Source organism: Aspergillus glaucus (genome assembly GCF_001890805.1).
Source record: "Aspergillus glaucus CBS 516.65 unplaced genomic scaffold ASPGLscaffold_2, whole genome shotgun sequence".
Taxonomy (NCBI): domain Eukaryota; kingdom Fungi; phylum Ascomycota; class Eurotiomycetes; order Eurotiales; family Aspergillaceae; genus Aspergillus; species Aspergillus glaucus.
The window spans coordinates 575,069-595,107 of NW_019170454.1; the positions used below are offsets into that span (position 1 = coordinate 575,069).

At 49.5% G+C, this 20,039-nt stretch overlaps 7 protein-coding genes across 7 annotated transcripts; 5 read left to right on the top strand and 2 right to left on the bottom strand.

Moving 5' to 3' along the window:
* Positions 1-1,540: 1,540 nt before the first annotated feature.
* Positions 1,541-3,036, top strand: ASPGLDRAFT_116332 (MFS transporter; the record flags this gene model as incomplete). The annotated part of the gene is made up of 2 exons (XM_022539764.1): positions 1,541-2,075; positions 2,129-3,036. The coding sequence occupies 2 exons, from the start codon at positions 1,541-1,543 to the stop codon at positions 3,034-3,036; spliced, it is 1,443 nt and encodes a 480-aa protein (XP_022405113.1).
* Positions 3,037-3,550: 514 nt separating this feature from the next.
* On the top strand, positions 3,551-8,214 carry ASPGLDRAFT_117447 (sister chromatid cohesion factor PDS5; the record flags this gene model as incomplete). The annotated part of the gene is made up of 2 exons (XM_022539869.1): positions 3,551-3,967; positions 4,051-8,214. The coding sequence occupies 2 exons, from the start codon at positions 3,551-3,553 to the stop codon at positions 8,212-8,214; spliced, it is 4,581 nt and encodes a 1,526-aa protein (XP_022405114.1).
* Positions 8,215-8,690: 476 nt separating this feature from the next.
* ASPGLDRAFT_21971 (arsenate reductase ArsC) lies at positions 8,691-9,095 on the top strand (the record flags this gene model as incomplete). Its single annotated transcript, XM_022543145.1, has 1 exon — positions 8,691-9,095. The coding sequence occupies one exon, from the start codon at positions 8,691-8,693 to the stop codon at positions 9,093-9,095; it is 405 nt and encodes a 134-aa protein (XP_022405115.1).
* A 127-nt stretch (positions 9,096-9,222) lies between these two features.
* ASPGLDRAFT_63324 (uncharacterized protein) lies at positions 9,223-10,123 on the bottom strand (the record flags this gene model as incomplete). The annotated part of the gene is made up of 2 exons (XM_022548644.1): positions 9,223-9,597; positions 9,662-10,123. The coding sequence occupies 2 exons, from the start codon at positions 10,121-10,123 to the stop codon at positions 9,223-9,225; spliced, it is 837 nt and encodes a 278-aa protein (XP_022405116.1).
* A 494-nt stretch (positions 10,124-10,617) lies between these two features.
* Positions 10,618-12,924, bottom strand: ASPGLDRAFT_117502 (SWI/SNF chromatin-remodeling complex subunit SNF5; the record flags this gene model as incomplete). The annotated part of the gene is made up of 2 exons (XM_022539874.1): positions 10,618-10,950; positions 11,008-12,924. 2 exons carry the CDS (start codon positions 12,922-12,924, stop codon positions 10,618-10,620), a joined length of 2,250 nt encoding a protein of 749 aa, XP_022405117.1.
* A 2,684-nt stretch (positions 12,925-15,608) lies between these two features.
* On the top strand, positions 15,609-16,507 carry ASPGLDRAFT_78978 (uncharacterized protein). Its single transcript, XM_022549995.1, has 2 exons — positions 15,609-15,880; positions 15,937-16,507. The coding sequence occupies exon 2, from the start codon at positions 15,949-15,951 to the stop codon at positions 16,327-16,329; it is 381 nt and encodes a 126-aa protein (XP_022405118.1). The 5' UTR covers positions 15,609-15,880; positions 15,937-15,948; the 3' UTR covers positions 16,330-16,507.
* Positions 16,508-17,405: 898 nt separating this feature from the next.
* On the top strand, positions 17,406-17,905 carry ASPGLDRAFT_42013 (uncharacterized protein). Its single transcript, XM_022545529.1, has 2 exons — positions 17,406-17,443; positions 17,515-17,905. Exon 2 carries the CDS (start codon positions 17,536-17,538, stop codon positions 17,752-17,754), a length of 219 nt encoding a protein of 72 aa, XP_022405119.1. The 5' UTR covers positions 17,406-17,443; positions 17,515-17,535; the 3' UTR covers positions 17,755-17,905.
* Positions 17,906-20,039: the final 2,134 nt, after the last annotated feature.

Consider the following 20,039-nt stretch of genomic DNA (forward strand, 5'->3'; position numbering starts at 1 on the left):
GCAAAAAGCGCAAGAACAGGAGGCTATAGTGAAGGAAGCACGCCGGCCAATTTCCAGGCTGCGTAGGCCACCAACCTGCAGCACATGTGGTAAAACAGGCCATAATCGGCTTAAATGCCCTGAGAAATAGTCTATCGTTTTTATAGATAATATATATCAATTTCGTGGGGAGAAAGGCTTCAAAGGGCGCAGCCAGCTGGCCAGCTCGGTGATAGATTACGTTAACTAGTTAACTAACTACATAGTTACATAACTATGTAGTTATTTTTCCATCTCCACTGCGTTCGAGAAAACCCCGAGAACAAACCCAAATGAAGAAATAGTCAAGTATTGGCTTGACCCCCCATACCCACCGGGACCCATTGGGTCAGCTGCGCCGCGGCGGGACAAGCGTGTACTTTTAAGGTTCTTGGTCATCCTTGAATCATAGCGCGATTGTGGCTTGTTTTTGACTGACTTGTTGAAACTGCTAGTGTGAGATTGGAGAGTATACAACATGCGTTTGCGACTCATATCAGATCCTCAGGGCTAGGAGAGAACTCCAACATATTTATTCCATAGAGGGCATCTCAGCAGAGATCCGTTGCAGATAGACTCGGACGGATCAATGACGCACAGGGCAGGCTAACAGATTAAAAATTTGTTTTGCAATGCCCAGTCGGGATTTCCAAGACCAACCACTTGCCGAATACACCGCGGATGGTGCAAATTTCACTGGTGAAGATTCCATCGGTGTTCGGAACACCCGAAATGCGAGCGCGAAACGGCCCCATCGCCATCTGGTGTCAGCCATGCAGGGCAGACAACACTACATACAGGCATAAGGGCATAAGGCTCGTCGTTTCCGCAATCACACCGCACGGATAGCGGAATCCCTGACTGCTCTTATTCGCTGCCATCTTTGCGGAGGGTTTGGGGGTTGTCGTTTTTTGACTAATGGACGACCGGTGTAATCAGTATTCGGCATATCGGACTCCAATCGTTCGGATTTAGCACTCCAAATGTGAAGAGATGGACGGAAATAACGGTGTTTCCATACTATGTATGGGTGTTAGTGGATTATTTGGTTCAGCTTTTGAGGTCGGAGGTTTTTCCTTTTTTCTGCTGCTAAGATTTGTTGGGCTGCCTATTTACTCACAGGCCCACTGAATGATGCCAGTCGATGGTATAAAAATCTTTTCACTACCCCCTCGTGATTTTCTCTTACCTGATTCTGCTGTGTTGTTATTCACTACTTTATACCCCTCCTGTTTATCTATCTTTTCGAATTGTTTAGTTGTTGTTACTACCTAATACAGACAAAGGTCTTTGTGTCTTGAACAAAACTTGACAATAGACAATCGGGGGAAAGAAATTAGAGTTGTTAGGCATGGGTTCTGACAACAATATCCAAGCCACATTTGACTCGACAGCTCCAACCCCCCGTCTAAGTCACGAGAGCCACCTCGCGATGCCCTCCTCGGAGGACATCCCCAAGACCTCCGAGTCCGCCCAAACAGCACAACAACATGACGCCAACCAAGACCCAGAAAAGGACGCCATGAAAGACGATGAGAAGCCAAAAGACGAGCCCGCAAGCGATCCCAACCTCGTGGGCTGGAACGGCCCCGACGACCCAGAGAACCCTCACAACATGGTGCTCTGGCGCAAGTGGCTGCTCACCATGACCATGTCCTCGATGACCATGTGGATGACTTTCGCGAGTAGTGTCTTCTCGACGGCGACTGTGGTGACGGCTGAGGAGTTCAATGTCTCGACTGAAGTTATGACTCTGGCGACTAGTTTGGTGGTGTTCGGGTTTGCGGTTGGTCCGCTTGTTTGGTCGCCGTTGTCTGAGTTGTATGGACGCAGGTTGCCATTGTTCATGGGTTATACGATTTTTGCGATCTTCCAGATTCCTGTTGCTGTGGCTCAGAATCTGGAGACTATCCTGGTGTGCCGGTTCTTTGTTGGTGTGTTTGGTTGCTCGCCTGTTGCTGTTGTTGGTGGTGCTTTGGCGGACTTTTGGGATCCTGTGGATCGTGCTGTGGCTATTGCTATGTTCTCTGCGGCCACTTTCGTTGGTCCTGCTCTTGGTAAGTTCCTCTCTGCATCTAACCCTCTGCTCAACATGGTCTGACAGTCACAGGGCCCATTGTCGGTGGATTCATTACCCAATCGTACCTCGGCTGGCGCTGGACAGCTTGGATTACCTTGATCGCTTCGGCTGCTTTTGGTATCTTCGGTTTCTTCGTCATTCCTGAAACCTATGCACCAGTCCTTCACCAGCGTCGTGCCGCCCGTCTTCGCCAGGAAACCGGAAACTGGGCCCTGCACGCCGTCCTCGACGAGAACCGGCCGACTATGAAGGACATCGTCTGGAAGTACCTCCTGCGTCCGGTGCAGATGCTTTTCCTCGAACCGATCCTGATGCTTATCACGATCTACCTCGCCGTCATCTACGGTATCCTGTACCTATTCTTCGAAGCCTTCCCCGTTTCATTCCAGGAAGTCCGCGGCTGGACGAACGAAGGTGTCGCCGGACTGCCCTTCATCGGAATCCTAGTCGGGGTGCTCTTCGGCGTCGCCTTCCTCATCTGGCAAACAAAGACCCGTTTCGCCCGCAAGTTTAAGAAGCACGGCAAAGTCATCCCCGAAGAACGCCTGGTCCCCATGATGGTCGCCTCCGTCCTCCTCCCCGCCGGTCTGTTCTGGTTCGGCTGGACCTCGAACCCGCATGTCAGCTGGGTGCCGCAGGTAATCGCCAGTGTCCCGATCGGTATGGGTATCCTGGTTATCTTCATGCAGGGTCTCAACTATATCATCGATGTGTATCTGATGTTTGCCAACTCTGCGATTGCGGCGAATACGCTTATTCGGAGTACGCTGGGTGGTGCATTTCCGCTCTTCGCTGTTCAGATGTATCATAATCTGGGGGTGAACTGGGCGTCGAGTTTGCTTGGGTTTATTACTGCTGCTATGATTCCGATTCCGATTTTCTTCTTCTTTTATGGAGCTCGCATTCGGGCTATGAGCAAGTACACTCCTAAGCTGTGATACCCTTCGCGTTGGTCTCTAATCATGACTGAAAAAAAAAAAAAAAAAAAAAAAAAAAAAAAAAAAAAAAAAAAAAAAGAAAATATGTTTCCTTGTTGTTATTACTGTTGAGCACAACATGGCGTTCTGATATTCTCATGAAACCTAATGTCTATAGATAATATGCATATGGCATAGCAAATAGAAAATAATACCCATACCCATAGTTATGCAGATTGTGCAATTTGTGTATAATAATGCCAAAACACGCTATGCGACGCGTCGGTCCATTTGTAGCAGGCGGTCAGCCATATACCGGTTATCTCTTGTCCCCTCCACCTCTCCTTCTCATCTGTCTTTTTCCCTCATTTGTCTCTTCTATCTTTAGATTTCAGCTTTTTCATCCTCTATCTTAAAGTTTCGACATTTCTTATCATCTGCACATCCACCTCACATGGTGTACTAAAAAGAAACCCCAACCATCGCCCTCAATCCCGCTACATTCCCCGCGCTTCGTTCGCCCGTCCAGTCCACGATGCCTGCGCGCACCCGTCAAGGGCCCTCGGCCGCGACAACGACGACAACGGCGGAAGAACAAGTCGTGGACCAGCCCGAAGCCGAAGGAACCCCCGAAGAACCAGAACCAAGAATATCCACCGGCGGCGGCCTCCGCAAACTAAAATTCAATGAACCGATTACCTGGCGCGTGGGCCGGGCCGCGATCCCCATTGCGGATCTGCTGCAGCGGCTGCAGACGCTCGCGGGGGAGCTGAGGAAGATGGAGCAGGAGGAAGTTGAGACGAGGTCATTGACCAAGGTTGCTCAGGAGTTGGCGACGCCGCAGTTGTTGGGGCATAGGGATAAAGGGGTGCGCGCATGGGTGGGGTGTTGTATTGTGGATGTTTTGAGGCTTTGTGCGCCGGATGCGCCGTTTACGGGGAATCAGCTTAAGGTATGGGGATGCTCTTGGATTGAAATTGGATTGGGTTAGGGGAGTTTTGTTCTCCGGGCGAGATACTGACTTTGGTGGTGTAGGATCTTTTTACGTGTATTGTGTCGTCGATTATTCCGGCGCTGGCGGATCCGTCGCATCCTTACAATGCTCAGCATATCTACGTTTTGAATTCTCTTGCGGAAGTGAAGAGTGTGGTGCTTATGACAGATCTCGACCATCCGGATTCGTTAATTGTGCCGCTTTTTACCACCTGCTTTGATATTGTCTCGGGTTCGTCCAAGGCGTCTACGGGAGAAGAGATTGCCAAGAATGTGGAATTCGACATGACACGGCTCCTTGTGACGGTTATCGATGAGTCGCCTGTTCTAGCGCCTGAGGTGGTGGATATCATCGTGGCTCAGTACCTGCGCGTGGATCCCCGTGCGCTCGAAAACCCAAGCAAGAAAGGAAAGAAGCCGGATACGCCAATTGATGCTAAGCAGGGCACGCTGCTGTTGAAGGATTACCCACCTGCCTATAACATGTCCAAGGCCATCTGTCAAGCCTGTCCGGATCGCATGACGAGTCATATCAGTCAGTATTTCAACAACGTCATCATCGATGCTTCGGCTGGCGCTGGCGCGAACGGTTCGAAATCGAATCGGAGACCCAACCTCGATGATTCCGACGAAGAAGGTGAGGACATTAAGGAGCTGAGCAAAGCACATCGCTTGATCCGCGAGCTCTGGAGAGCGTGTCCGGAGGTACTGCAAAATGTGGTCCCGCAGTTGGAGGCAGAGCTCTCAGCAGAGTCGATATCGCTACGTCTGTTAGCCACGCAGACTATCGGTGACCTTACGGCGGGCATCGGGGTTGCTGGTCCTCCCCCTCCGCCTCCAATGGACCCAGCCGCATATCCCCCAGTGACCTTGGCGGAGTATGAGCAATTGACTCCTCAGACCAGCGTTCTTCTCACACCCTTTTCTCCTAAGCCATTTTCTCAGACCCACTCGTCCTCCTACGAGAGCTTCTTGAGCCGACGTCTCGACAAGAATGCTTCTGTCCGGGCAGCTTGGGCAATCGTTGTGGGGCGGATCTTGTTAACATCCGCTGGTGGCTCGGGCTTGAGTGAAGGCGAGGAACAGACGCTAATCAAGAACCTGGCAACGATGCTTCGTGACGCTGATGAGAAGGTCCGTGTGGCAGCCGTGGACGCTGTTGGTATCTTTGGTCTTTCTCACGTGGTCTACAAGCTTGGCTTCAACGGAGGCTTTTCATCCGATAACTCGATTCTGTCAATTCTTGCAGAACGAGTCAAGGACCGGAAACCCCAGGTCCGGGAGCATGCGATGAAGGCTATAGCTCGAATGTGGGCCGTCGCGGCAGGCGAGATCGAGCAGAATAATGAGCAAGTGGTCTCTCTGCTCAAGGATGGGCCATCGAAGATCTTCGATGCTTATTACACCAATGACCCGGACATCCATGTTACGATTGATAATGTACTTTTTGAGATTCTCATTCCGCTTCATTACCCTCCTATCAAGTCCAAACTTTCTCGGACTACTTCGACCCAGTCGCAAAAGCAAAAGGAATCACAGTCACAGGCTTCAGAGGGCGACAGCGAAACTGATACTGATAAGATCCGGGCCCGTCGTATCCTGACCTTGCTCGCAGGGTTGAATGACAAGGCGAAGAAAGTGTTCTTCGCGATGCAGGCTAGACAGATGTCTATGAGGACGCTCATGACAATGTACCTCCAAGCCTGTGAGGATTATAATGGCGGCGTGATTGAAAAAGACGAGGCAAAAGTCAAGGCTCAACTCGGCCGGATGGTCGATGCCCTGGCAAAGGCCTTCCCCGACTCATCGCGGGCACCAGCAGATCTCTGGAAATTCGCCAAGGTGCATGACCGGCGAAACTATCAGCTGTTCCGTTTTTCTATGGCCGCACACACTGACTACCGCACTGTCATTAAGGCGATCAAGGAGCTGATTAGGAGAGTTCAGAACTCGAACAATGCCACGCTCCTCGAGACTGTGACGCCGCTCTTATACCGCAGCAGTTCTCTCATCTTCAACAGGAGCCACATTCCCGCGATTATGAGTCTTTCGCGAACAGATGAGAATGGGCTGGCAAACCCGGCACAGGAGATGCTGAGGGAGATTTCGTCGCGCAATCCTGCCGTGCTTGAAGCACAGGTCCAGGAGATGTGTAAGGATTTGGAGTCCCAAGCGCCGACGGAGAAGTCAAGCAACGATGCCGGTACAGAGGAAATCCTGAAGGCCTGCTCTGGATTTGCGAAGAAGCTTCCCGATAAGCTTCCTAAAGATCGCAAATTCTTGCAGGCTTTGACCAACTACGCACTCTACAGCTCGTCGCCTCGTGCTGCCAAGCATGCCGTTACCATTCTCATGGCAACCACCGAGAAAAAGGAAATGTATGCAAAGGATTTGCTGCAGAAGTGTGTCTCAAACTGGACCTATGGTTCTGATCGGTTCCTTACCAAGTTGGCTACCTTGTCCAAGCTGAACCATCTCGCACCACGGGAAGCAGATGAGGAGAAAGACGCTATTGTCTCGATTGCGATTGACCAGATTCTCCTCTCAAATCGGTCTCCCGAATCGGATTCTGGTTACAAGTGGTCCGATTCTGCTGACGAGGAAACTGTTGCTAAGGAATGGGCGCTGAAGATCATCGTCAACCGTCTCCGGGCTAAGAAGAGCACCGAGGACGAGGTGGCTTTCCGTGCGCAGGCAGAGCCTGTTTATACCACATTGAACAAACTTGTCGCTAATGAGGGTGAGCTGTCCAAGAAGAAGGACACACCGGCTACGCAGAAGCCACGGTTACGTTTGGCAGCTGCCAAAGCGCTGCTCAAGCTCTGTGCATCCCACAGTCTTTGCGATCACCTGCTTGCCCCTCAAGACTTCAACTCGATCTCATTAGTCGCCCAGGATCGGATCCCGTTCGTGAGAATTGGGTTTATTGAACAGCTTAAGAAGAAGCTTGTCCAGAACTCGTATTTGAGCCATCGTTGGTACATCGTTCCGTGTCTGCTTGCTTTCGAACCGGATGTGAACCTGAAAGACAGCACCCTCACCTGGCTGCGGTCTCGCGCGGCATACTTCGCGCAGCAGGTCCAGGCCAGTGGAAAGCGGAATGAGCAGCAGATGGTTATGGAGTCGATATTCTCCCGCCTCTTGTCTCTTCTTGCCTACCACCCTGACTACCCGCCTGCGGACCTTGATGAATCGACTAAAGTGGCTGATCTTACCGATTTCGCACGCTACATCCTCTTCTACCTCTCCGCCGTTGGAAACGAGCGAAATCTATCGCTGATTTTCCACGTCGCCCAGCGCGTCAAGCAAACCCGTGATGGCATCACCAAATCCGACGAAATCACCAACAATCTCCACACCCTCTCAGACCTAGCCCAAGCAACCATCCGCCGCTTCGCCGACATCTACTCCCAACAACACAAATTCGGCGGAGCAAGTGGTGGCACCAACATCCTCCAAACCTACCCAGGCAAGATGGGAGTCTCAAGCTCGCTCTTCGCACCAATGAGCAGCCACCGCGAAGCGCAGGAAGTAGCCGAGAAGAACTTCCTCCCCGACGACCTCGACGACGTGCTCGATCGTTTCGTGAAAAATGTCATGAAACCACGGGGTGGTGGATCCCAGGGCCAGGCTAAGAAGCGGAAGCCCGAGAGCAATGATGCGAATGGGGATTCTAGCGCGACTAAGAGAAGGAAGTCGGATACCCAGAAGACGGCGCGAGCTGCCCGGAGGACGTCTGGCACTACTCCTTCCAAGGCGCCTAAGCGGAAGAAGAGAGATGAAGATGGCTGGTCGTCTGATGAAGGTGGGAAAGCCGGGAAGAAGGAGTCGTCTGCGCGGAGGCGGAGTAGCCGCGGCACTGCTGCTAAGGGCGTTAGTTATGCTGATCGGGACAGTGATCAAGATGATCAGGAGATGGATGATTGGGAGGGACAAGAAGCAGATGATGGTGAAGACAATGACGAGAATGAACAAGATGGCAGCGATGCTGAAGACCAAAACGGAGACGAAGAAGAGAAGGCATCTAAAAATGGTGATGACAATGACGGTGACGAACAAGTAGAAGACGCCGATGCCGCTGAGGAAGAGGCACCACCTGAACCTGCACCTGCTCCGGCGAAGTTTTCAAAGGCACGAGGGAAAGCCGCTGCGAGTAAGAAAGGTGGTTCGACAAGTTTACCAACGAGGAGGTCTTCTCGACGGTGAATCGTTTGCGCCGTGTTCCAGTCATGATTGAGGTTATGTTATGTGTCCAGAGTGACTTCTTTCTATTCTATACTCCGTACAGAGCACGACAATTGTATGTATGATGGGTTTTGTTATTTGTTCGTTTGCTCGGCGATTTCTGTTGCTTCGTTTTCGGATTCCTCATTTGCCTTTTCGCTATTATGATTTCGTTGCTGTTGCTGTTGCTGTTGCTGTCAAATTGAGATTTATACCCTTTCTTTTTCTTTACTTCTTCGCCAGTTACATATTTGATCTGTTGCAGTTTAGTTGATTTACGATGCTATACATAAGTCTCTTGTGCCGCTCTCACTCCCTCCAGCCAATAGCATTACAGGAGTGACATTCATCCAAAATGTGCGGATCTATACCCCAGCCCGTATATAGACAGGAAAAAGAGCACATAAACACCTCCCAACTTCCAACAACCTGCGAAATCATCCACCCCAACCATCACCATGCCCCCCAAACCCACCGTCCTCTTCCTCTGCATCCACAACGCCGGCCGCTCCCAAATAGCCGCAGCCTACCTCACCCACCTCACCAACAACACCATCCAAGTCCACTCCGCCGGCTCCTCCCCAGCGCCCACCATAAACCCAATCGTCGTGCAAATCATGCTAGAAGAAGGAATCAACATCTCGGATCAGAAACCGAAGGTCCTTGGGCGCGAAACTGTTGAGGAATGTGATGTTATTGTCACGATGGGCTGTGGGGATGCTTGTCCTTATTTTCCGGGGAAGCGATATGTTGACTGGCGGGTTGGGGATCCTGCCGGCCAGGGGGTTGGGGTTGTGAGGGGTGTGAGGGATGAGATTCGGGGGAGGGTTGAGGGGCTTATTGAGGAGTTGCGGGTTTCTTGAGTAGGCCTGGGCTTGTAGGGGGAAAGGAAGGTGGGCTAAAGAGAAGCAATCAGGATACATGCTGGAATCCTCATGCATAATACATTGTCACCCTTCTCTACAGCTACCTTATCACAATCCAATACTATCAAGACTTCACCCTCCTCTCCTCCCGCTCACTAAACCGATCCCCAAAGAGCCCCAAATGCGGCCTCATCAAAACTGTATACTTCACAAACTCCTCCATACAATCCACCAACCGATCCCGATTCCCACTAGCCAGCATCCTCTGATCCCCCACCTCCCCCTCCGCCGGAAAATGCGTGTACGCTTTCGGAATCGACGATTGATTGGGGATCGTGAACATGCGCATCCACCGGCCTAGAAGGCGGAGGGAGTTCACGGCGTTGAAGGACTGCGAGCCACCACATACTTGGGCGATGGCGAGCGTGCGGCCTTGCGTCGGGCGGATGCTGTCGGTGCTTAGGGGGATCCAGTCGAGTTGGTTTTTGAATACGGCGGTCTGTGCTCTTTTGTTAGCTACAGTATCGCCAGGTAGTTCTGGAGGGTGTGGTGGAAGGGCTGACCAAATTCCCATGCTGCTCTGGCGAAACCCAAACATGCCCATTACTCCAAGTACTCAACCCCCTCAACTCCTGCACCTTATTATGCCCAACATCCACCTCATTCTTAACCGGCAACCCCTCCGGATCAAACACGCGCACATCACAGCCCAACCGGAAGAGAATCCGTGCTGCTTCAAAGGCCACCAGCTTCGAGTACGATCTGCGTCGTAGACTGCCGTAGAGCACGAGGACTTTCAGTCTGCCTTGGGATGAGGGTTTATGGAGATCTTGCTGGACTATGGATAGGGCTGTGTTTAGTTCTAGGGTGTTGATCCAGTCATGCTCCTGGTTCTCTGCTGCTGTTGGAGTGGGTTGTTGTGAGGTTGTGAGGAAGGGGCGGTGTTTTTGGCGGATGGTTGGGTCGTCATCGGTTTCGGGGAGGGCTAGGGAGTGAAGAGGGGTGAGGGTTGGTGGTGGTGGCATGGTTGTTAGACGGCGGAGGCCTGGGTGTACCGCCGGACTGGGTTTGAGGCTGTGATAGGGGTTTAATGCGAATAGTAGTCTAGAACGGACGAGCATCTCTAGTACACCTTTCAAGTTTGAATCCAAATGCCATATAGTATTGTACTTGGCCGTTCTATATACCCGTCCAGTATGTCACTGCCGAACGCTGATTGGTTCATGAAACTACTAATCCTGCCAAGTCTATTTGCTTAGATGTCCATGTTTGGAATTTCCCGTCAAAGATCCAGAAGGATATATTTACGCCTTTCCAAACAGAGAAGAACCCCAATGTCACTAGAGTGTTTAATGAACATGAACAGGTAAACAAGAAAATTACAAGACCATCCCGCTTGGAAGGAATCCTATACACCAAGCGAACCAATAACAGGCAAAAGCAGAAAATTGTAATAACGGGAGATGGCGGTGACAAAAAACGCAAATGCAGTATAAGAAAAGGTTATCTCATGAATAGATTATGACGCAGCAGGTGCAGGCACAGGTGCACCACCCTTTGCAAGTCTTTCTTCCACCCGTTCCTTATGTTGCCGGTTCCGGAGGTGGACTTCGAAGTTGTCAACTGTCATCCCCGGACCGGGTGTGTACAGTTTACCCGGGCAGTCGTGGCATCGGATACGGGGAAGATATTGATACTTCAATCTGTGAGCGGGTGTGTTTGCAGAGTTGGCAACGGGGTGCATGGTTTCGGTGTCGACGGCGGTGTAGCGCATTATGCCCTCGAAAGAGTCATTAGGGTATGAGCGTTGGAGCTGTGCGAGGCCTGTGGCGAGCCAGGTAGGTGGTGGAGGCTGGATTAGATGTTAGTATGGGATATGATTTAGATATCCTTGGCGGTGGATACTCACCCCAGGAACGCCTGGTTGAGGAGGGTGAATCGCGTCAATTGCTCCGAGTTGTTGTGGAGGAGCTGGTGTTTGCGATCCCGAGGCACTACGCGGTGGTTGTTGAGATGGGAGGGCTGTGGAGCTGGGTGTAGGGGTCTGGACCTGAGGCGTGCCATGTTGCGAGCGTAGGTGGCCCGGTGTCGATGTGGGTACGTTTGATGGCAGAGACTGAGGTCCACGGATGAGGAATTGCCGGAACTTCGATGGAGGGACCCGGAGTTTCACGATGAGCGAATCCTGCTCCTCGACACTTTCCTCCCTGTAGTTTTGTCTCCGTGCTGAAGCCCTAGGCTCGTAATGGGGCTCTGGTGTAGCGGAGGGGTTGAGGTTGGCGCGCAGAGCAGCATGAGCTGCGGTTGCGGCACCTCTCATGCCTCTTGTGCGCGCAGTACCTTGTGCCAGATTAGGACCAATCGCGGGAGACCCAATCGACGAGTCATCACTATCCGATTCTTCAGATTCATCGCCAAGATCTCGCTGACCCATGGCGCGCCTATGGCGGGCTGAGCCTGACCGTTTGAAGAGATTGCTGTCTTCGAGGGATGGTGCGCTATTGGGAATGACCGATGATACAACCAGAGTCCGAATAGTTCGTTGACGATCCTTCAGATCCGGTAGAGCTGGACCACCACGACGGTTGACCGACCGCTTCTGTCGGCGTTGCTCGCGAGATATCGACACTTCTGTGCGCTCCAGTTCTGCTTCATTGAGCTCGTACAAGTACGGTGTGAATTCCTTGGCAGCCTGGAAAGGACGGAATGGAGAGTGGACGGGAGTAGGGAGGAATGAGGATTTGAGATCGGGGTCTTCGATGGGGCGGCCGTCGAACGGATGGGAGACAATATACAAGGACTTGGTGAAGAGCTGCGACTGTTCGCGGATGGAGTGGGCAATCGCCGTCGCGAATTCGCCAGATAGAGATAGGTCTTTGGTCATGTGTGCTGCGAACTCCTCGGGGGAGTTGAGTGGGTCATTCATGTCCCATTCGAACTGATCGATGAGAGTATGCTGGCCAATGGTGATGTTGAGCTTGATTAAGATGCGCATTTCGTCATTCTTGTAGGCACTGTACGGTAGGTGCGGGTCGATGGGGTCTTCCTGGATGTATAATTGAGGGTAGTAATCGGAGAGCTGTTCCTGGATGTTCTGCGAAACCATCCGCACCAAAGGCAGACAGGTCTCCATTGGCACACCCAGATCCTCTACCATCTTCTCCGCAAATAAATCAGGCGAGACGACACGGTCGTGAAGGTTCCAGGTAAAGGTGTCACGGATTCGAAGCTTTTCCCACTCGATATCAAGGCGAATTGGTACCAGATCTTCGGTTTGCTCATTTTGGATCTTCATGTCTTTGCGCGGGATGCGCAGTTCTCTCGTCTTCCTATTCCCTGGTCGACGACGGTTGCCCGGATATAATAATTGCGGATGTCGCGAATCCGTGCGAACATTCCCAAATCCTTCATAGCCAACACCATATACAGCCCCCGGGTTCATCTGGGTCTCGCGTCGGACGGCAAGATAATAATCTCTTTCTGCACGTTTCTGCTGAAGCAATTCCCGAGTCGGATTATGCCAAGCCGCCGCTGCTGAATGTTCAAACTCCCGATTGACATAGTTCTCGAGCCGGACCTTATCTAGCGGGGTCTCTCGAACGCGCACAGGTAGAGCGGAACTATCGCGGGAACGTTTCTTCGCTGAGCCGTTGGCGCCATTCGACTGGGAGTTCGGTGTGGACGCGTCGTGACTTGATTCCGAAACAGGCACCCCTGAAGCCGCGAGAACGGCTTTGGCGTTTTGTTTCCCCTCTGCGATTGTCTCCGGCCCGTTCATTTCCTGTTCCGTCGGAGGGTCAGGGGAGGTATCTTCGTATTGGTCCATGTCTGCATCTGCGTCGTTCTCCGCTGGGAGGTCGTGAAGTGACTGCTCCATGTCGGGGAATGGCATGGTCCGGTGGTAGTTTGTATTTTCTTGTTCGGTTGGAGGGTTCCAAGTGCGTCACTCCCACGAGTGTTCAGTTCAATTCGAGGAACAAAGGTGGCCGTGATGGGACAGCTACGACATCCTTTGGTGCTGCAGACCAGTCGCAGCACTACAAGCTAAAGCGGACCACGATCAGCATGTCAACGCAACCATTTTGAATCATCGCGACAACCACGACACGTTTTTAATGCGGAATTGATGCGATGGCGAACCAGAGAAGGCCAGCCTGTCGCAAAGTTGTTCCGAAGGATTCATCATCCGACAAATGGGTAATGGTCGTGAGGGGAAAACGGTGCGAAGGGAATTGAAGAGAGCAACCAGCGAAAAGAGATAGCGTAAAGAATAGGAAAAGAACAAAACATACCAGAGTCCAATCCGACTCCCTTTTCCAGAATAATATAATAGACAGTCGGACCGAAACGGAAGCAGGCGGCGAAGCAGCGGACGGCGCACCGGGGGAACGTTCGACTAGCGCGTCTCTGGCGTTTCTGTGTTTCCTTCTTTCTTTCCCTCTTCCCTTTCCAGATTATTCTTTTGTTAGCTCGTCGGTTGTGACGGTGCTGTTTGCGCGGCAATATGGGACGTGACAGGAGAGAGGAGAGTGTGAGTGAGTGTGTGAGGGAGAAAACGCGCCGGCAGAAAAAAGGCCGTTACAGCTGGTGGTGACCGTTTCCGTCTGAAGAGAGCGAGGAGAGAGCAGAAGACAGACGGCTTCAGGGCAAGTCAACAGCGTGAAATTCGAGCAATCTGATTGGAATATAACCCTTTTGGGCACTTTCTGAAGCCATCGCGAGACCGCAAAGTCGCTGGTGATGGTGGTGAGCCTGAGGCTGTATCGGTATTACCGTATTTTACGCTTCGGTATGGAATCATGTGACTGAATTTTGCTATTTTGGGGATGGTGCAGTGTGGTATAGCACGTGATACCACTAGTCCATATTGGGAAATATACATTCATGTGACCCTTTCCTAATACAGCAGATCACTTCAAATGATGGCAATTTAGCGTCTTGACGTTACATAGCATGAGACTAGCGATTTATCAACAACACTATCTATCACTATCACACCGACCCTATGGGACCAAGAACTCCCCGGGGCCAACCAGGCGGGCTGAACCATCGGGCATAGCATGGTGCACGATATGTCCCTGAACATTGCAGCATGTACTATGCATGAACACATCACAGCACCAGATCACAGTCCTTACTTTCATCGTGATTTGGCAGTTAAAACTTTGGGATAGGGACTTGATAATAGTTTCTAACTTTACGTGTACTGTGTTGGGCCTCAAATAACATGGAATGATACCGGTATGTCATTTTTATAACCACTGTATGACTCGGTGATATCGTTGCTTCCTCAGTATCCCGTAGCCTGTACTCCGTACATGGCTCCAATGATCCCGGGATATGGCCTGGACGGAACAACATGAACAATTCACGCATCCATGGTCCGGCCAGGAAAGTTTTCAGCTTCGAATTCGGCCAAACAAACAAAGATCTGCATTTGCAGCTGAGCTCTACACGTAGACAGGTTGGTGCACGTTGCCAGATGCAGTTAGTGCATACATCTTATCCACACAGAGTACTTATGGTGTACTCTGTAGTAGATCGCGATATAACTATCGAACTTTAATGCGCGTATAGATCGAGAAATCAGTCAGCCTCAGGGCAAGTGATTTTTCAGCTCAAGTCAGAATTCGACATAAATACAGCAATGGATTTCCATCGTCTCTCTTCACCTTCAACTTCTTCCCATCACTCACCTCCCAGAGGACACCATTCTATATCCACAGCAGCTACTACCAAGTTGCCAACGCCAAAAGACAAGACCTTGTTGAGGTGTTTTGTCTGAAATTTACATGCGAATCTGTTGTATATAATAATATTATGCATATAATGCTATTGTAATGGTTGAGGAATGGAGAAAACGGCTGTCTGTTCACTGATATAATTGCTTTCTCAACATGCATTATTCCGCAGTTCGTTGAGTGGGATTTACAATTTTGCTACTAAGTAGTAAGTAGTCATTTCTAGAGTCTTGGAAGTCCTGAAATGATGATCTGCTCAGTAGTTCGGAAAGTCTTCAGCCTCGAATACAGCTGAAGCCGGAGATCTACTTTTTAGCTGAGCCCTGCAGGACCCGACTTCAACTTCCGGCGCAACAGAAAGATCACGCAATTTAACTACTCCGTACCCGAGCGTGGTCAATGCACATGTCAATCTCTCAAGTAACGGTGAACCAGCGTGAACCGTACCATTGACTCGGTAGCCCCGATGCCTCAATCCAACAATGGTCAGAGGAAACTAGGGATTCCATCACCACTAGTCCAGGCCTTATAGGGCAAGGAGCCCCTTTAGACCCACAAAGCGGGCCGAACAATTGGCATTGACCATGCAGTATTACCATGAACCAACACAAGAGAAAGAATCAGATTTTGATGAAAAAGAATTCTTCGCAGCAAGTTCAGGATGTGACTTGTATCTTGCATCATCTACTCTACGGAGTACAGAATGACCAAGAAAACTTCCCTTCAGCAGCCGTACAAGTACTCCGTTCCGAGCACATTCCTTTTTGGGCGACGAGAAGGATTCGACTATCGAACTCTGGATCTACAACATGGAATAATTATATGGGAACATCACATATCCACCAGCCAGCCACAGCACCGGATGGGCAATCTTTCCACCAGGGGTGTTAGTTTTCAACTCAAGATCATGGAGAACAGACAGCTCAGTCGGCAAGATTCAATATAAATACAGCACTAAGCCTCCCTGTTCTCTCCTCCAATTCCCTTCCCTCACTCATCTCCTGAAGCACATTATTCCATAACCACAACAACCAACGCCAGGTAAGTCTGTTCTGTTCTATTCTTATGACTTACGCTGACCCTTGAATTGAAACAAGGTTACAAACAAAATGAAGCTCAGCACCGTCTCCCTTTCACTTTTCCTTGCGGCTGTCTCCATTGCCGCCCCGGTCAATGCTGATGCCAGCGGTGCTTCCCTCAGCCGTGAGGGATCAACTGACCCAGGACTCAGTAATGCTGTGTATATCGAAAAGAAATCAGTTCTTGATGACCTTTCTGACCCTATTAACAACAATGTCCTTCCTGTCGCCAAGAGACAAATCGAAGGAGAAGGAGAGGCAGAAGGACAAGGAGAAGCAGAAGGAGAAGCTCAACAAGAAGGAGGAGGAGATGGAGATGGAGATGGAGAAGGAAAGATAGGAGGAAAAATAGGAGGAGGAGGAAAAATAGGAGGAGGAGGAAAGATAGGAGGAGAAGGAGGAGCCTTTTGAGGTCTGACGTACAAATGGAGATGGGTCTGAAGTGGATTTTTCTTGTGGAAATTCTTGATTCATGTTGTGCTCTATATCACTCTGTTTCGGACTCTTTCTGAAGTGGTACTGTTATGTCTCATTTTACAATATATATTAATTATGCATGCAGCATCTGAAGGACTATTTCAATTGGGCTTTGCGATACAACTTACTGGAGGCAACTCCCGTTCAATATGTGTCGATTTCTATCATCATCACCAGTATATTGACCACTACTCGTCTGATTCCGAGGAGAATAAAGATGCCATTTCCCTGATAGCAATATTCTTGTCATAAACTCCAGAAGCCTCTCAGAGACTACATGCAGGAGATCTCACATATGCCTATTTAGTAGGATTGTTAACTTCGGGGTGCATATCTACATCATGTATTGTGGAGTTAACTCGGCTAAGTACAGCAGTTACTCCGTAACTATGTACCCTTCTACAATCGCTGCACCGTCAAGATAGGCGCAGTCTGCTCTTCACTCCATTTGCTGTTGCATAGGATCCCAAGCTGAAGTTCACCATCAGCACTCCGTATGGGAAATCTTTGGTTCCATCTCTGACCAAGATCCTCCATCCTCTCGCTCTTGGGTCACTATCTCAAAGATACAAAGCACTCAGAGCCAACCTAACACTAGCATCTTCATAAATATGTATATTTCCCACAAACGGTGTATATTCCATAAAAGCAATTAAGCACTAATGAATCTTGGGATGGGATCCTGGCATGCTAAGTGACCGCAATTGCATGTCTATTATTCAAAATTGGCGCCTGTTGCATTGAAAATAAGTGAAAACTATTTCCTACCAGCAACATATCATGCTCTAAAAAATGGCTTCTGATACTACGGTGGTATTTCTCCACGTGGGCTGAACCATGGATCATGTCCGACTGTTTGGGGACTGGGGATTTTGATTGATGTGGAAAATATAGACAATGGATGGTTCGGATATACAACACCGAATGACACAATATTGACATCCACCAGGGATCTAAAGTTAACAACGAAGACATTCGACGTCAATAAAGCAATGGAATATCTCCCTTTCCTAAACTCAATATTCTATAGATGCAGCAACTCCACCAGGTAGGTTAATTCTCTTTTATTTGAAGCTGATAGTTTTCATATTCACTCGTACTGAAAATTGGAATCAACAGAAAAACCTGTCTCCAAACAAAATGCGACTCTCAAGCGTTGCCTCCCTTCTAATCCTCCTCGCGGCTGTCACCATCGCTGTCCCTCTCGATTCCAAGACAGCCGCCGACCCTAATACCAACATCGACTCGAACTCCAAGACCTTGATCACCAACAGACAGGGACTTTTTTTGGGGTCTCTTTCTGTTGTCGGCCCCCTTCTTACAGAAATTGTTGGGCCCCCTCCATTTGAAGATGAGTAAAGTCGATGTCTCCGTCGTGCTTTGGGCTTTAGCTCCGTCTTCGCCCACGCGTTTTGTTTAGATCGAAAGATGGGAGTCTTGGGAATAAGTTGGAGGTGGCTTTACCGGACTTGTATAAATCTATTTTGTATCCCTAATAGATTCTAATGAAATGAAATTGACCTAATGTCATACATTATCAAGAATCAAGTCCAGTAAGCCTATCATAACCGTTAATTCCATGCCCTTTCGGACTGAATTCCACCCTACATTCCCTGTTGTCTCGGAAAGTCTCAACCCTTCCAATTCGAGGAAATCGTCCCGGCTTGGATATAGACGTTAACGACGGCCTTTGAAATTCCAGACAATCCATCGTTAAACTGAGATAAGTCATGAACCAGCTTGAACGCGGTTGCTTTTCATCTCAGTTGCTCGATTCCTACAAGCCGTAGTGATACTATATACGAACATTCCAAAGGGATGGGTAAACAAGTCAGAGAGCACAGGCGGTATGTAAGGAGTTGTATATTTAAAAATTTAACCTAAATACCGCAATGGACCCTGTCAGGTACTCTTCTCTTCTGGTTTTCATCCTTTACTCACCTCACACGACTTTACGATTACGACCGTCTCCAGGTAGGTCCATCGTCATCCTAAGACGACACACAATTACAGAACATAGTCATTAACAATCCACTTAGAAAAAACACACTCACACAAGCAGTATGAAGTTCTCCAGCATCGCCTCCATCCTAACCCTCACGGCTGCTGCCATTGCCGCTCCTCTCGAAGCAAACCAAGACAGCAATTCCGTCAACCTCGCCAGCGACAGCTCGAACAGGAATGCCGCTAAAGAAGCCGCTCCCATGGTCAAAAGAGAAGGAGATGAGGATAAAGGGGTTCATGGTGTTCTGTCACTTGTTCCAACCCTTCTTAAGGGGATTAAATTCAATGAACCTGCTCATAGCTAGAGCCGGTGCCCTTCATCCAAGCCTACACCGTCTGCTTGATTGAGTCCTGTTCTAAGGGGGATGCGGGTCATTGTACATTACATAAATTCAGCCTTCAATATCCAATACGTGCAAGTACTTTAGATAAGAAGATTGAGTTCTGTGGCTCTAGTACCGATTAGAGATGCGGACGCCCATTTCCAAATTTCCGATTGTAAAATGGAATCCACAAATCTTGCCAGTGTGAATTTATGCATACATAGTACATAGTACTCGGAGTACTGCACTAGTCCCTATGATCGTCCCCAGGATCAGCTTCCTGAAGACACTTTGACCAGGCGGGATCGCCCATAACCACAATTGTGCAAATCGCTATAAATCTCAGGAGTAACTGCTGCTGCCTGGACTTGGGTCTATTCTGCCTCTTGGCCCTTGATCGCGCTCTTATCAACGCTTTGAATAATGAATTTCAGGAGTAGCAGATTGCCTGGTCTTACAAGTACTTGTTGGTTCTTGAAGCTGGGCTCTGGTGGAAGTGTCTACTACAGAAGCATCCAACTATCGTATACTCCATAGGCTTGTTGACTTGATGGACCAGATTGACATGGATACATTGAGCCATTCCTCTATGAAGTACCATGGCTGGCAATCCTTCCTTTCCAGAGAGGCCAGTAATTTCCGAGCTCAATCCTCTTGGAGCAACAACTGAATCACACAACCAGTGGATGATGATAATGCAAATTGCCGTGAGTGATGGCATGACCTGTGTCATTGGTGATTATCGTCACTATGTGACTAAACTATTGGGTTTGGCTGGTGGGTTGGACTTTGTACTGAGCAGTATTGCAAAATATATCCAACCACGAGAAGAGAAAGAAGTCTACAGAGTACAAAGTACAGAGTATTTTGAAGAAAGAAAGCCCCAAGCTGTAAGGCGGGATTCTGCAGCTGAGAAAAGAGTACACTAAGTAACTACACACCACTAAACTTTGTGTAAGATAGTGATCTATAGCACAAAGATCACAGCATGTTCAGTAATCTGTTATAATCTTCAGCTGTTAAGCAGTGATTGACAAGCACACAATTGTTCTCAGGGACATGAAGATCACAGGCAGAAAGATTCAAGACTTAAATACTGTGACAGACTACCCTTCATTCACCAAGGACGCTCACTACCCTTCATTGACTACTCCGTACTCCATACAACCACTGTACCACCAGGTTGGCCCGACTATTCTTCTCTACCCTCGATGATTTACACTAACAGTGAAATATCAAAAAGCACGCAAGCAAAATGAAGTTCTCCATCGTCTCCCTCCCCATCCTCGCAGCCGTCGCCGTTGCCCTCCCTCAGGC